Raw genomic sequence first — 15,261 nt, forward strand, 5'->3', positions numbered from 1 at the left:
TGTTAGGTCTTTCTTGTATTTGAGGAGATTATTCACAAGAACCCTCTTGCACACAGTGGTCGGGGCGAATAAAGTCTTAAGAAAAACGCTTGCAATAACGTGCCTAAAAGTCCCAACATCGATTTTCCTTTGTGCTATTTCGGACCATCTTTAATAACAACTGCCTCACATGTAAAGCTACTGTTGTAAATTTGCTTCAATGTAATTGTTTCAATGCCTCTAAGGTAAACTGGAGCTGCTAATTAAAAACCAGTACTGCTAGTGGTTTACAATAATAACGATGTACTTAGTTCTTAGTGACGAATCTAAATTACTGTTGTCATTATTATTATTATTTTTTGATGTGACTATTGTGTAATAGAATTTCTAAATTATCTCAACCCAAGCACTTTCATAAGCCCAAAATACAAGAGAGATACACAGTAGAATAAGATCAAGCAGTGATGAAAAAAAAAGCACAGAGAGACCAGAACACAGAACCCAGACTTTAAAGATCAAGTCATGCACGCCAGTGACTTGATCAATATTTCTGGTCGATGAGGCATAGCCGTTTGATCATAGCGTAATTAACAGTAGCTGTGATGGGTTCTGTAGAGAGTCCCAAGCTATTCGTTCCACACTGATAAATATTTTTTTGGTTCGTATGTAACTATTGTATAATGGAATCATCATCAAAACTTTTATAATGTTTCAATTTTCAACAACCAAGATGAACTGAGGTGCCAGATTGAGATTTTAAATTCTCAGTTCTCCCAACCCAAGCCCACTTTCATAGCCTAAGATTCAAGAGAGATGACACAGTGGAATAGGGAAGATCAAGGAGTGATCAATAGAAAAAAAAACTGTTGACACTCGACAGATCCGGCTGAAAGGAGCCAAATTCCCTAGCTGCTAAACAGTACAATAAAATTTTCACAAATTCTCTTCGTTAATATCAGAGACAATAAACTCAAGTCCACACACAGAATGGAAGGAGGACCTGTTCCCCCATGAACTACACTCTCCTAGTCACTCACTTGCCAGGGACGAAGTTTGTAGCATAGGCCCAAGCATTGTTGCTAACAGGGTCAGCAAGATGATCAGCCAGGTTCTCCAAAGGTCCCTTGCCTGTGACAATGGCCTGAACAAAGAATCCAAACATGGAGAACATAGCCAACCTGCCATTCTTGATCTCCTTCACCTTCAACTCAGCGAAAGCTTCAGGATCATCAGCCAAACCAAGTGGGTCGAAGCTGCCACCAGGGTAAAGTGGGTCAGTGACTTCACCAAGAGGTCCACCTGCAATACGGTAGCCCTCAACTGCTCCCATCAAGATAACCTGTGTAGCCCAGATGGCCAGAATGCTCTGTGCATGGATCAAGCTTGGGTTGCCCAAGTAATCCAATCCACCCTCGGAGAAGATCTGTGCACCAGCCTTGAACCAGACGGCCTCACCAAACTTGACTCCATTGCGTGCAAGGAGCTCAGGGAAGACACAACCAAGGGCTCCAAGCATGGCCCATCTGCAGTGGATGACCTCAAGCTCTCTGTTCTTGGCAAAGGTCTCAGGATCAGCTGAGAGACCGGCGGTGTCCCAACCATAATCGCCAGGGAATTCACCAGTGAGGTAGGATGGTGGTTCACCGGAGAAGGGACCCAAGTACTTGACACGGTCAGGGCCATACCATGGGCTGCCAGATGAGACTGGCTTTGGCTTTGCTGCAGTCTTTCTCATGGTGATCCTCCCTTCACCAAAAAGTTCAGAGGCAGATCTGCCGAGCTTCACAGCCCTTCCTGCTAAAGAAGGAGAGGAGAGTGCCATTGTGGAAGCAGCCATGATGGCTGATGGATCAAATGAACAGTTAACAATACAAGCAAAGAGAGAGTTTTCTGGTAGAACTGTTAGGCTTATTTGGCTCCTTTTAATAGGAGTGAAGTCAGGGAGTCCTTATCTTATGATATCTCCATCTCTCTTCCTATTGGAGGAGAGTTGGGTTTTGGGATTTTCGGGGTTTTGGTTCTTGTGATCATAGTTGGCACTCTCGAGTCCACGAGTTGCTAAGATTTTTTTCCTGGAGTCCCAGTTTCGCGGCTTACCACCACAAAAAACAGGGGGTGGCCAGGGGTGGTGATGAGAGGGTTTTATTTATTTATTTATTTTTCAGGTGGGGCCCACTGTTTTTTGTGGTGGAAAACCCGTCGGGGAGCTCCCTGTCGGGGGTGATGATCCGAATTCATTTCGTGGTGTATAGGCAAGGAATTGAGTCTGTGTTCTTCATGTCTCTGGTAAACTGAAAGTGAATGAAGTAGACTGTAGCAGACAAATACTCCTACTACTACGACTATTCTGGTAGCCTGAAGGTGTGGAGTTAATGTATACTACAACAACAATAATAAGCATTGTCTCAACTAAATAGGGTCAGTTATATAGATTCTTGCTTAATTTCTAATAAGTTCTGTTTAAAGCTATGCTAGATACAAGGCCTAAGATATGCATATCTTTTCTCACCACTTCTTTTAAGGTTATCTTAAATTTATCCTTAGTTCTTCTAGTTCATTAAATCTGGATTATATCACTTCTCCATACAACAACATGTATATGTTTCCATTGAACATGGCCGTGCTACCTCAAACGATTTTTTCGAAACTTCTCACTATGGGAGCAACTTCCAGACCAACTCTAATATGATCATTTATTATTTTATCCTTCCTAGTTTTGCCACTCATCTATCTTAGTATTCTCATTTCTGCAACACCGAGTTTATTTATATAATTCTTTTTAACCGCCCAACACTTTACATCGTACATCATAGCTGGTCGAACGACTATCCTATAAAATTTTCCTTTAGGCAACATTTGTTCGTTGGAATAAAGGTGGGGTGAAAAAAAAAGGAGTGGGAAAATTCTTGAAAAAAAACAAATTTTTTTAACTATTTTTTCTTTAAATTACAAAAGTGTAAATTGTTTGGTTGTTTAAGGTGGGAAAGTGAGAGACAAGTTTTATTGAATTAAGGAAACTTGTCTGGTGAGGTGGCAATCCAACTTTTTCACCCCAAGTTTTTTTAAAACCCCACAAATTTGGTGGGATTATGTGAAAAAAATTGAAAAAATAAAAAGTGGGACCCACCACTATCACTTTTTCATTCCTTTCTTTTTCTTCTCCCTCACCCCCATTACTCATGGGGCCCACATATTTTTTGTTTCTACCCCTTTTTCCACCCCACATTTGCAAACAAACGCAGCCTTAAGCTTTAATGAAATATGTCGATCATATAAGACCCCAAACACATCTCTCCATTTCTCCACTTTATTTTAGTTATTTGGAAAATATCATCCTCTATATTACTCTTTTGTTTATGATTGAATGTAGGCACCTAAAAGAATCCCTTTGAGGAATCTCCTTATATTCAAGTTTCACCATCTCATCGTCTACCCTATCATGACTAAAGTTACAAACTAGATATTTTGTCTTCATTCTACTTAATTAAAAGCCTCTTGATTTAAAAACTGCATTCTATGATTCTAACTTGGAATTAATTCCCACTTAGTTATCATCTATCAACACAATATCATCAGTAAAAATCATACATCAAGGGAACTCGTCTTGAATGTATTTGGTTAATTCATCCATTACAAGTACAAATAAATATAAACTTAATGTTGAGCATTGATATATCCCAACTGTAATTGAAAATTTGTTACTTTATCCTCCCACTATTTTTACATTAGCAGCTGAGAGTGATTCATTTTGAAACTGATGATTCCACTTGGAAAGAGTGGTTCATTTCTTGGCCGTTAACTCATTCTTCCCTAAATTAGTCAACAAACCCGGCTCTTGACTTGATCAGTTTTGAAGCAATACATATACAATAGAAGAAGCATGCATCTCTCAGATGGATAGATAACTGATGATCAGATATGAGGAGACGTGGCATGACATGATTCGTCTGGAGAAAAACACAAACCATCCCCTACTAGATTTTTTGGAGGATACGTCTAGCAAACGGACACGACCCCTGACTCAGCAGGACACTGAAGAATCATGGACCTCAGAGAGACTCTATGGTCTTGAAGATGCCACGTAGAAATATAGAACAGAGATTACATATGGAAGAACCCTCATAAATATCACATAATATCATTAATTAATATAAAAAAACATATATATATATATATATATATACTAGCAAAGTAAGACACGTGCAAATGCACGTCCCTTGGAGAATTGGAGATGTCTGTGACCTGATAAATGCTCTGTTTTATACTGTACGTTTCATTTGATATACCCAACATACTCATACAACTTACCCGGAGGATTAATATGGTTCAGCTTTAGCGGAAACGATGTGCTCCTTGTAGTACATGAAGAATGATTTTCAATTAATTAATTCATAGGTTATAATCCTATTTATAAAGTTGCAAATAACACAAGCAGGGGACAGCTGGCATATGAATAGAAAGACTTTACAACAACCACTAAATAACAACACCTCTATGTGTAACCTTTATACATATCCTTTGTTTACTTTTTCCAAAAAGAAAATTAATTATTTTAGCACCCTCTCCTTGTGAACTTTGACACTCAAGACTCTCGAGCTGTTACTAATTCAGAGATCACACACTCAAAAAATAAAAAGAAGGATAATACAACAGAACAAGAAATGCTTCACTCCATAGCCGAAATTTCCATTGCCATTCAAATGAAACATCGATCCTTGAAACTTAAAAAGAGAAGGGTAAAAGCCCCTTTGTCTTTGTACCAAAAAAAAAAAGAAGAAGAAGAGAAGTGGTAAAACGCACTAGTGAACATGAAATTAAACCTTTCCCTTTTCAAATTATTTATAAAAAGAAAGAACCAATGTTCTACTGCTGAACAATGAATAGAAATTACAAAGAAGAGAATTAAATTGTACAAAGGAATCGAGGACTAAGAGAAGCACAAGGGAATCTCCTATTTTGAAGTGATTACCAGCTCCGAGGTTAAAAAGGGCAGCTGTGTGAAATAAAAAAGAATAATCATTCCAAATCAAATTAGTCCCAGACACTCACTCCATGTTCATTGGTCCCACATAGCATGGAATACGGAAGGTCTGCTTTTCAGCCAATGGGGATTTCTTCAAAACAACATCTAGCATTGGACTACCAAAAACTCGTGGGGCACTGTCGAACGACCATATCCTGTCCTTGGGCCATGGTCTCTGGGGCTGTTTCTCCTGATACGAACACAAGAAATCTCATTAGCATCTTAAAACCAGACAAACCCCCTCCCTCTCTTCCCCTTGTAAGTTCAATAGAGCTGCCTGCACTACCCAGCAACCCAACAGATACTGTAGCCAATGCATGGAAACAATTCAGAAGGTTTGTGTCAATATAGCATACCAACCCAGAACAGATACCATCTAAAATATTATGGAAATACAAGATGTGGCCAATTGAAAGGGCCCCTAATTTCTCCAGCTAGCTCAAAGTAGCTACATTATAAGTCACCTAACTAATAAATCTTCTACTTCTACTGTTTTAGATAGATCCAAGAAATTGAAAAAATGTAATTATATAAGCATCTCAGCACAAACATTACATTTTAAAAGAAAACCGGAAACTAAATTAAGAAGATAATAACCACCAATTTGGGATCAGAAACATAAATGGATGAATTCTGATGAAAGAAGTGTATAAAAATTTTAGCTAAAAACTATCTAATTGAAACCTGTATAATGACAAAATGCACAGCTGAGATCATTTGTTCATTCAAGAAGCTTTTACATTCAGAGGATTTTTAGCCGGTGGTAACTGTCCCCCTATTTTCTTGCTTATGGAGAGGAGGTCCTTGGAAAAAGTTTTGGAAACTCTCTGCCTACCAATTAGTCAATCCAAAGACAGTTACATACTGCAGAACTGAACCGTTAGAATCCCAAACACCATGGTTTATATTTTTGACGGATTTTCCTGCAATTTGTAAGTTTTCTCTTTTTTTATAGGAACCATGGATCACTCTAACGGTAACATCTTCAATTTGATTGTAATTTCAGTTCTTTCCTCTGGAGTATTCTATCTTTGCATATGGCCTCCTTCACCTTCCTTCTTCTCCATCCCATCCTTCCATTCCAGAATTGCAGATGCAAAGAAGCGTCACACAAAAATGTAACTAACTCTACATCTAAGATCATTGAATTTCAAAATGGGTTTGCTTTATTTTTGTAAAATGTAATGTTTTTTCTTGTTGCGTTCTTTCTATTTCCATTATCAGACTATCATGAGCATAAGCAGTCCAAAAGATGAACTAACAAAAGCATTGGAGAGAGCTTCAATGGCAAATAAAACAGTGATAATTGCCATTGTAAATAAAGCTTATGTTGAGGGAAAACAGAGTCTGCAAAAATCCATGTTTGATCTATTCTTAGAAAGTTTTTGGTTGGGAGAAGGTACACAAGGCTTGTTGGGTCATCTTCTAGTTGTAGCGGTGGATCAAGTTGCTTACAAAAGGTGTAACTTTTTGATACTTCACTGCTACAGATTGGTGACAGAAGGTGTAGATTTCACAAAGGAAGAGCTCTATATGTCTGAAGATTTCATAAAGATGATGTGGAAGAGAACCCAATTTCTTGGCAATGTTCTGAAGCGTTGTTACAGCTGTATCTTCACGCTATGTTTGTAGTTAATGGCTTTTAGGTAACTGAAATTATAAATTGAGAGAATTAAAGTAAGTTATTGATTCAATGTTACTGAGTTCATTGCAGGATACAGCCATTTTTGAAACCTGTCCAAAATGAAACTAATGACCTTCAAATCAGTTGTGATTTCTTCCAAAAAAAGGTGCAAGAAATTAAAATTAGACTTAACTGAGAGTAATTAAGACTTATGATTTATTCTGTTCTTTTTAGAGCAAAGGAAAGGAAGGACCAGCTTCCCTTACAGTTTACGTTTTAAAATGATTCAATATCCTTATCTGAATTCTATTGCTTCCAAAGCCAAGAAACAAAATCCCAGAAAAAATAAGCACAGTTTGCCAACTCCTACAGCGCTTGGCTAGATAAAGCAAACCAACACTTAAATTTAGAGGGCAAACAATTAAAAGAGGATAGTTCCGACAACCAAAGAATCACGAACAAAGGAAGTATTGGAAAAGAGGGAGGGGGATCTGAAAAAAAAAAAAAAAAAAAAAAAGCACAACCAGCAGAATTAAATTGAAGACTCGTACCTTGAGGATGAAAATGAAAAAGAGAAAAAGAAATCCCCACACAGCAGTTTAGAATTGAATCATGCATGAAGAAAAACCAGGTTCTAGACAAACACCTCAACCAATTTTGATTATGGTAAATTCAAAAGATCATGAGTTCACCTGATCAATGTATTGACTTTCTTGGTCTGGATGTCAGACATCTTCTTCACAGCATCCTTGATCTTCTTCTTATTTGCCTGAATATCAACAATGAAGACGAGGGTGTTATTGTCATCTATTTTCTTCATGGCAGATTCAGTAGTGAGAGGATACTTGAGAATCTGATAATGGTCAAGCTTGTTCCTTGGGGGAGCACTAATGCAGGGATACTTTGGATTCTGCTCTTTCTTCAATGTCTAAAGCCCTAACTCTTCTACTATTACAAATCCTAAACCCTAGAGTTTTATCTGCCAATAAAAAACAGTAAAAATAGCACTGAAAATACTTCAAATTCAGCATTGGCAGAACCTATTAGAACCCTACAGCAACTCTAATTCATTCCCAAGGCCTAGATTAACCAACTGCAGTGTCTAGGAGCTATTCTCCCTTTACCATAGACCTCTAAAACCCTAAATTAGCTGTTGTCTTGTTAAATTTCAACCAAAACCCTAGGTGTAGAATTCTAGGAGTCCTAGGCTACTGCTGAAACCTAACCTAAGATCCTGAAGACTGGCCCAGTATTCTTGCATCACATCACCTAGTGACCTTCCATCCCAATTTCAGCCCTATCAGACCAACCAAACCCTAGTCTAAGCCCTGATGCCTTTGCTGCCCAAAATTCCCAAACCCTATTCTAAACCCTAATTCCTTCATTGCCCTAAATTCCCAAACCCCAATTCCTTGATTATATTAGGGACATCACCAAAAACAAGAGAAGCAGTAACAACAATGTCATTAAACCAGGGTACATTATATTATCCAAGAATATCTTCAAATACCTTGAACCCATCTTCATCACTGACAGTGGAGTTGGAGGCTCTGAATCTTGAAGTTTTGCAACCATATTTCTTTCCTGGGAGATCAAGAGAGCATCATGATAGTGAGTACAAATGCCATAAGGCCAGAGAAATCACATGAAAGAAGAGGATTGCTATCAGAAAGGCATAAATTTAAAAATTGTGTGGAACTTGCAACGAAATAGCATAAAGAAGAGGATTGTTATCAATATGAAATTAAAATTAAGTCTAGAATTGACTACAGGTAACAGAAGAAAAGAAAAAAAAAAAAAAAAAAAAAAAGAAGAAAAAAGAAAGAAGAAAAAGGAAAAAAAAAAAGCAAAAGCAAAAGCTTTTCTCTGAATTAGGGTTTACTCAAGAAGCTCTTACCTTCGATTCAGCGGAAGGTGCAGAATATATCTTCAATTATTACTTTGTTCTGAACCGCCAGTGAACATGCATTAACAATAATAATACCAAAAGAAGAATTGAGGGGATCGTGTTACCAAGTGTAGGGACCAGCCACATGTGAATATCTTAAAAGATTTGCTTGAAATATTGAAGATTTGCGCTCAATGGTCTCCAATATGATAAATTTGCAACCCTAGATCTCACACATTCGAACTCTATAAGTTTCTAATCCTGATTTACAAAAACCCTCTGATTTTATACTGATTTTTGGAATTAGGACCTTAGGGTTGATCTTGGATCCCTATTAGACATAACTGAAGATGACATGACAGTGAGATCCCATTGATTTTCCCAAGAAAAGTCCCTAAAAATGAGCTTAGAAACAAGGTTCTGATTGGGCAGATTAATCTATGCTTAATAATTGGACCATAACTTGGTCATTCTAAATCCAAATTGTATGATTGATGTGTGTCATTTAAGGAAAACCTAAAGGGTTTCAATTTTGTGAAAATAGGGTTCTTCCAAAATCTCGTTGAATTTCGTCTTTTTAAAAAACATGTTAAAAATGAGAGCAACTCTACAAGCCCATATTATTGCTGCATGAACCACCATTCCTTCACCTACTAACGCTGATGGGTAAATACAGGGTTCAGAGATTGCATATAGGAGCTCGTCTCCCTTGAATACAACCATGCCTGAAGCCCCAAAATGCAAATTCATCAGGAGTGCTGCATCGCCATGCACTTTGACCACTTGTGACGTCACCAAAATTCCTGGCACTGGAGGTGTAAGCTCCTGTGATTGTTGGGGGAGGGTTTAAGGAGTGTTAACTTTTGAAAGCGGAGATTACCTGCACGTGATTCCAACATGGAGTAGGTGGCCTAGCCTGCGCTCAATGGTCTCCAATATTATAAATTTGCAACCCTAGATCTCACGCATTCGAACTCTATAAGTTTCTAATCCTGATTTACAAAAACCCGAGCTTATTATACGACAAAAAGAGGAGAATTAACAAAGATAAATAAATAGAAGAGATTGGTTTCCGCCTACCTCTTGTAGATACCAACTGGAAACCCTAAGAAATCGATCATTCCGATCTTCTGAGATCGATAAAAACCCTTGTCATCGTCATCAAACATTGCCTGAAAAGAGATCGCCGAAAAACACTTGACAGCCCGGCTTTATTTTCTTGTATATCCTTCGCAATGCATGACGAAGAACCATCACTATTAGAAATCAAAAACCATTATCGATCCATCTTCCTTCTTCCCCCATCGTTCGGCTTCTCTGCAATGAGTGAACAAATACATAGATTCAGATAGATTGAGAGGGATATAGGGATATTTCTGCAATGAGAGAACAAATACATAGATTCAGAGAGATCGAGAGGGATTCAGAGCGAGTTCGAGAGGGAGAGGGATATAGAGAGCGAGAGATTGAGATTAAGAGAGGTCGTGAGAGATGGTGTTGATTTAGAGAGAGATTCAGAGAGAGTTCGAGAGGCAGAGGGATAGAGGGATAGAGAGATAGACTTTGAGAGAGATTGAAAGAGGTCAAGAGAGAAATCGGAATTAAAATTAAGGATAAATTCATAATAATTCATGACTACAATGTCCAAATTATCCTTGCAAAAATAACTAAAGAAATAACAAATAGTACAACATTATTGGTATTTAGAAAAATTCTATGGACAGAAAAGGAGAGAAAAAGATTTGCGAAAAAGGTAGTGTACATGCTTTTATTATAGTAGTATGATATATATATATATATATATATATAGAGCCAGCGTTTATAATTATTAAATTTACTATTATTGAAAAAATCAATTATAGATGTCCCTATTATTAAGAATTAAAATCCATAAATGAATTTTTTTGTTGAAGAAGGGAATTTATCATTGATTTTTTTCCCAAAAATAATATATATAATTGATTGAAAATGCAGGGAATCTATATGTAATTTACCTTAATTAATATAATCCCTAATTTGTCAATTTAACCGCTTCAAGGCCAACTGAATAAACCCAATCGATATTTTCATAAATTGACATAAACAAACAGTAGTGCTGGTATATTTGAGACCTTGCTTCAACAATACATTTCAAAGTAGTTGGTCGAAATTTGATCTCAACCATTAAAACATTAATGGTCAAATCAAAATCTTGACCAAATTTTAGATTTAACAGTCCAAAATTTTGCAGGACATGAATGACTGTAGCTTTTTAAATATATTTGATTCCATCTGGGATCTAGGGCTGCAACCGGGTGGGCTTTTGCAATCCCAAGCCCAATCCTATATATTCTAATCTAAGCCCATTTATGTCCTAACTTTAATTTAGGACCAATGATTATTGTCCCTGACCCTAAGCCCTACAAGGCCAAGCCAAACTCATTCTCGTCCCTGATTAGCTCTATACTTGGCTCTGTCCCTGTCCTAGATTAGCCCTTTCTTTGGCCTTGTCCTTGGCCTTAGCTTTGATTGGCCATATATTTGGCCCTATCCCTAGCCCCTGAATAGCCTTACCCTTGTCCTTGTTCCTTATTCATTGAGATCAAGCATCAGAGACAAAATTAGGGTTAGAGTTAGAGCCAAAATTAGGGTCAGGATTATGGTCAAAATTAGGGTAAAGATCAGGGCAAAAAATCAAAGACGGATCATGACAGATCCAACAGACCAAAGAGTAATCCCAGGCTCACCCTTAGCCCTAGTCATGGCCAAAATATTTTGACCCTAATCCACCCTCATGTCCAAAATCTTGAGCCCAAGCTCAATTCGGACTTGGGACGACTCAGAGCCGTTTGGACCAAACTTGCACCTCAAATCGATCATCTCCCATTCTTCTAAAGACGATGAAGCCATAACCTGCTCGTTAACTCTGAGCCACAAAGTCCAATCAATAACGTGGAGCACTAAGATCCATTGGATTTAGACAGTGAATCCAAAGAAGTAACTAGTGGCTTTGTGAATGCCACCTGTGATGGCTCAAAACAAAGCCTTAAAACCCAGTTTCTCCAATCTCATGCCAATGGGAAGAGAGTGAGAGATCTTCATAAGATAAGGGGCTCAATCTCTACTCTCAGCTCCTTATTAATAGCAACCCAAGATAACTCTTCCACGAGTCTCCCTCTACTTGCTGTGTTTTCATAGTTCACACCATCTATCAGTCATCATGGCAGCTTCCACAATGGCTCTTTCTTCTCCTTCTCTAGCCGGAAAGGCTGTAAAGCTCGGAAGATCTGTGGAAGCTGTAAAATATATAGGACAGTGGAGCTTGGAGGACAGTTTGTACTCTTGGGTTCAAGCCCCGTGCCACATATTCAAGTAATCTTTTTTCTCTTCCCCTTGTGTACCTCAATCTGGTGTCTCACCTTGGAAAATCTATTGTGATGTAACCTCAATTTCAATTCATCTTCAGTTGTCTTTTCATGGTTGAAATTGTTGTTTTCTACCAGATCATGATGAATATTACCATAGAAACTGTCCAAAGGACTGACTGAATATGTTATGCAGTGCTTTACAGTGAGAAGCAGACTCAAATGTTAATTTATCAGCACGTTACTGAATCATTAATGACTACATTGAAGTTACAATATATAGAGGTATTCTAAAAAATATTGGATGGTATCATAATCGGTAAATACAACTAAGATGACCAATTAGTTGAATCATGATGCAACAATTATGACTACAAGTTGTAATAGGCCCATGTTGATTTGTAACTTAATGATTAAGGGTCATTGAATTGTGAAAGTCTCACTTTCAAAGGGTCAAGGAGGGGCAGGATAGAGTTTAAGCTATTTTCACGTAAAGTGGCTGTCCTTGACTTACACTTCAGACTGGCACCCTCAACATCTATCATCACACATCACGGGAACCACATGGTGAACCAAGGTCTGTTCATATGATATAAGGGATTTTTTAGTTGAGACATATTTACCGTCGGGGGAACTGAGATTGCTGATACCACTGGGAAGCTTTTGCTCGGTGCTTGCATCACCTGCATTTGGATGGAACGTAACACACGCAGATAGACTGCCAAATCTAGATCCTCTGATCAGATTTGGAAAGCCATCAGTAAGGTGTACTCTTTCTAATCCTCACAAACCTCTTGTAGTTAACCCTAGGATAGTCCTCCTTAAGACATTCTTAGGACTGCTTAGTCTGGGCTCCCATCCCGCGGCCTCTTTTTCTCCCTCTTCCGTGTACGCTTGGGGTGTTTATATTAATACATTTATTCACCAAAAAGAAAATATAATATCATAGCTTGTTTTAGCCTTAGACGCAATGGGCCTAATTCTTGGGACTCCATTGTTATGCTGCTTCATTTTCCCTGCACTTATGGGGCTTGATGACAGGGGAATGGGAAACACAATGAGGAGTCACCACCTAGGTTGAGGGCCTAGGACCCACAAAAGGGGACTCAATCCCTTGTCAGGGGAAGGAACTGATTTACACGGTCTGGTCTGAGATTTGGGGAAGCAGTCACGTCTTGGTGGTGGGAAATTGTTGGGTACCCACTTTGCCTAACATAAGCCTGCCTTCTTTCTATATGCTGAAGTTTGAATAGCCCCCAAGTTATGTATGTCCTAGACCTACATGCATGGCTATGTTTGGTTAGTTATTGTGCACTACTACTGTACTACATCAAAAGGAGCTTACATATTACCCTTGTACACGCTAGCTGGCTAGATCTAATTCTATGCTAGTTACCCCAAATTATGCTCTATTCGTCCATTCTATTGAAATAACTAGGGTATAAGATACTATACCTAAGGTCTATTCTGGATTAGGGTTTAAAGAGGAAAGGTTATTAGCTCCAAACATGGACACCTCCAAGTCAAGGGGAAAGAACCAACTTTACCTCTCTCTCTCTCTTAAAAGTCTTGACCACTTAGGGTACTTGGTACTTTTTGGACTCTTGAGGCTTTCAATTGGCCTTTGATGCCTAAGGGATGAGTTTTGAGGAAAGCTTAAAAATGGGGAAGTGGTCAGAGCCTAGATGAAGGGTAAGGCCTTCCAAGGGCCAACAGCAGTTCATTCTTACCCAACTTAATGTGCTTGGCTATATGGGTCATGTAAGGGACAAAAAAATGAGGAAAAAATGGGAGCAAGGGAAGGGGCGCACAACGTCGAGATGAGTTCTAGGGCACACAATAGCACCACAACATCAAAGTCAACCAAATGGGTTGACGTGAATATTTTCTCTCCTCTCAGCTGTTTGAAGTCATTCTAGAACAAGCTCAGCATGTTTTTCTTTACTAATCTGGGAAAGAATAACATTTTTCCATATTTATACTGAAAATCAGATATTCTGTAATTTCTCTGTCGATCAGTTGTTTCATCTATCCAACTTTGCCTGACATAGCAAATTATTTACTTTTGTAGAGGGAATTGGAGGCTATTGCAAATCATTTTCAGAATAACCCTAATGCTCAGTTGATACTTAAGTATGATGAGGCTCTGTCGCATGCCATTTATGCTGCATCTGACATGTTCATCGTTCCTTCTATCTTTGAGCCATGTGGTCTTCCACAGGTATGATCGTTTTACTCTTAAACCCATGCAGCAAACTTTAGTCATGCATTGTTGTCAAACTATTTATAGTGCCTCTTGAAATATCCCTTCTGATTGAGAATTAAGGAAGCACTTTAGGTGGCCCCGTCTCTTTTCTGTGCATGCATTTCAATATGCAAATTGGGTTTTTCTTTTGCGTTTGCTACATTTCAATTATCTACAGATGATAGCAATGAGGTATGGTTCCATACCTATTGTACGGAAAACAGGGGGTTTAAATGACAGGTATGTTATTCACCTCTTTACTCTGATCTCATGCTTTACTTTGTTTTTGAGATGGAAATAAACTTTCTGTGAAAAATCTGTGTAGCGTTTTTGATGTTGATGATGACAAAGTTCCACCACAGTTCCGCAATGGGTTTACATTCTTGACACCTGATGAGCAGGTAATTGCTGTTAACATGTTAGAGTTGGAATTGTTCTTCACTTATTTGGCACCAATATTTCTAATGTATCTAAGGCTTCTGTAAGCCATATGGAATACCATGATTTGGTTTCGATTTTACATGGTATTAATCTCCTAGAATGGAGTTAGAAGTGAGTTCCTTCGGTTGTTGCAATGTCTGCTGAATTCGTGACTTGAGATTGACTGTTTTGGATTATTACCATACATTATAATGCTATTTAAATATTTCATTTCATTCCATTCAGGATTTTGACATGCAATTGTTTAAACTCTCATAGGGTGTAAATAAGGCCTTGGAACGTGCATTTGACAGTTACACGAAAAACAGAAAGATGTGGCAGCAGCTTGTTCAGAAGAACATGAAAACAAATTTTAGTTGGGAGTCATATGCCTCACAGTATGAAGAACTTTACAAAAAGGCTGTCCGCAAGGCCAAGTATAATGCAAGGAAAACACATACCTAAACCATTGTTCCTTTTTTGGCTAATCCATCCCAGGAAATTGGATTTGTGAAGTTTTTGGTTTTACTGCATACACGCTAAAATCAGTCTATAATTCTTTTGTTCATAACTAAATAGATAGAATTGTATAAATGTGAGCCTCTTTCTTTAATGGGAAGGCCAAAGAAGTAAGAGGCAAGTTTTCGGAATGCCAAAGAGGCAAGAGGTAAGTTTTGCCTATTCACAGCCATTAAAGGCAATGCAACTGGGAAGGCAAGTAAGAAACCGACTAAAGTG

The 15,261-nt window shown here is 38.2% G+C and overlaps 2 protein-coding genes and 1 pseudogene across 2 annotated transcripts; 2 read left to right on the forward strand and 1 right to left on the reverse strand.

The window, feature by feature from the left end:
- Positions 1-727: 727 nt before the first annotated feature.
- Positions 728-1,887, reverse strand: LOC149026063 (chlorophyll a-b binding protein, chloroplastic). The gene has a single exon (XM_089146298.1). It carries the CDS (start codon positions 1,814-1,816, stop codon positions 1,013-1,015), a length of 804 nt encoding a protein of 267 aa, XP_089002424.1. The 5' UTR covers positions 1,817-1,887; the 3' UTR covers positions 728-1,012.
- Positions 1,888-5,922: 4,035 nt separating this feature from the next.
- Positions 5,923-6,911, forward strand: LOC149026064 (uncharacterized protein At1g28695-like; annotated as a pseudogene).
- Positions 6,912-11,713: 4,802 nt separating this feature from the next.
- On the forward strand, positions 11,714-14,988 carry LOC149026065 (putative starch synthase 4, chloroplastic/amyloplastic). The gene is made up of 5 exons (XM_089143618.1): positions 11,714-11,791; positions 13,930-14,079; positions 14,282-14,343; positions 14,429-14,504; positions 14,803-14,988. The coding sequence occupies exons 1-5, from the start codon at positions 11,714-11,716 to the stop codon at positions 14,986-14,988; spliced, it is 552 nt and encodes a 183-aa protein (XP_088999744.1).
- The last annotated feature ends 273 nt before the right edge of the window (positions 14,989-15,261 follow it).

The sequence above is a fragment of the Hakea prostrata genome, chromosome 2 (assembly GCF_041222555.1).
Source record: "Hakea prostrata isolate BN-2017 chromosome 2, UWA_Hpros_2, whole genome shotgun sequence".
NCBI classification, from domain to species: Eukaryota; Viridiplantae; Streptophyta; class Magnoliopsida; order Proteales; family Proteaceae; genus Hakea; species Hakea prostrata.

What these genes read in the sequence shown, in the direction of transcription:
- LOC149026065 (XM_089143618.1), top strand. Translation starts at nt 11,714, where the DNA reads ATGGCAGCTTCCACAATGGCTCTTTCTTCTCCTTCTCTAGCCGGAAAG. An exon ending in AGCCATGTGGTCTTCCACAG is followed by an intron (nt 14,080 to 14,281) that starts GTATGATCGTTT and finishes AATTATCTACAG; the next exon opens with ATGATAGCAATGAGGTATGG. An exon ending in TCTTGACACCTGATGAGCAG is followed by an intron (nt 14,505 to 14,802) that starts GTAATTGCTGTT and finishes AAACTCTCATAG; the next exon opens with GGTGTAAATAAGGCCTTGGA.
- LOC149026063 (XM_089146298.1), bottom strand. Translation starts at nt 1,816, where the DNA reads ATGGCTGCTTCCACAATGGCACTCTCCTCTCCTTCTTTAGCAGGAAGG.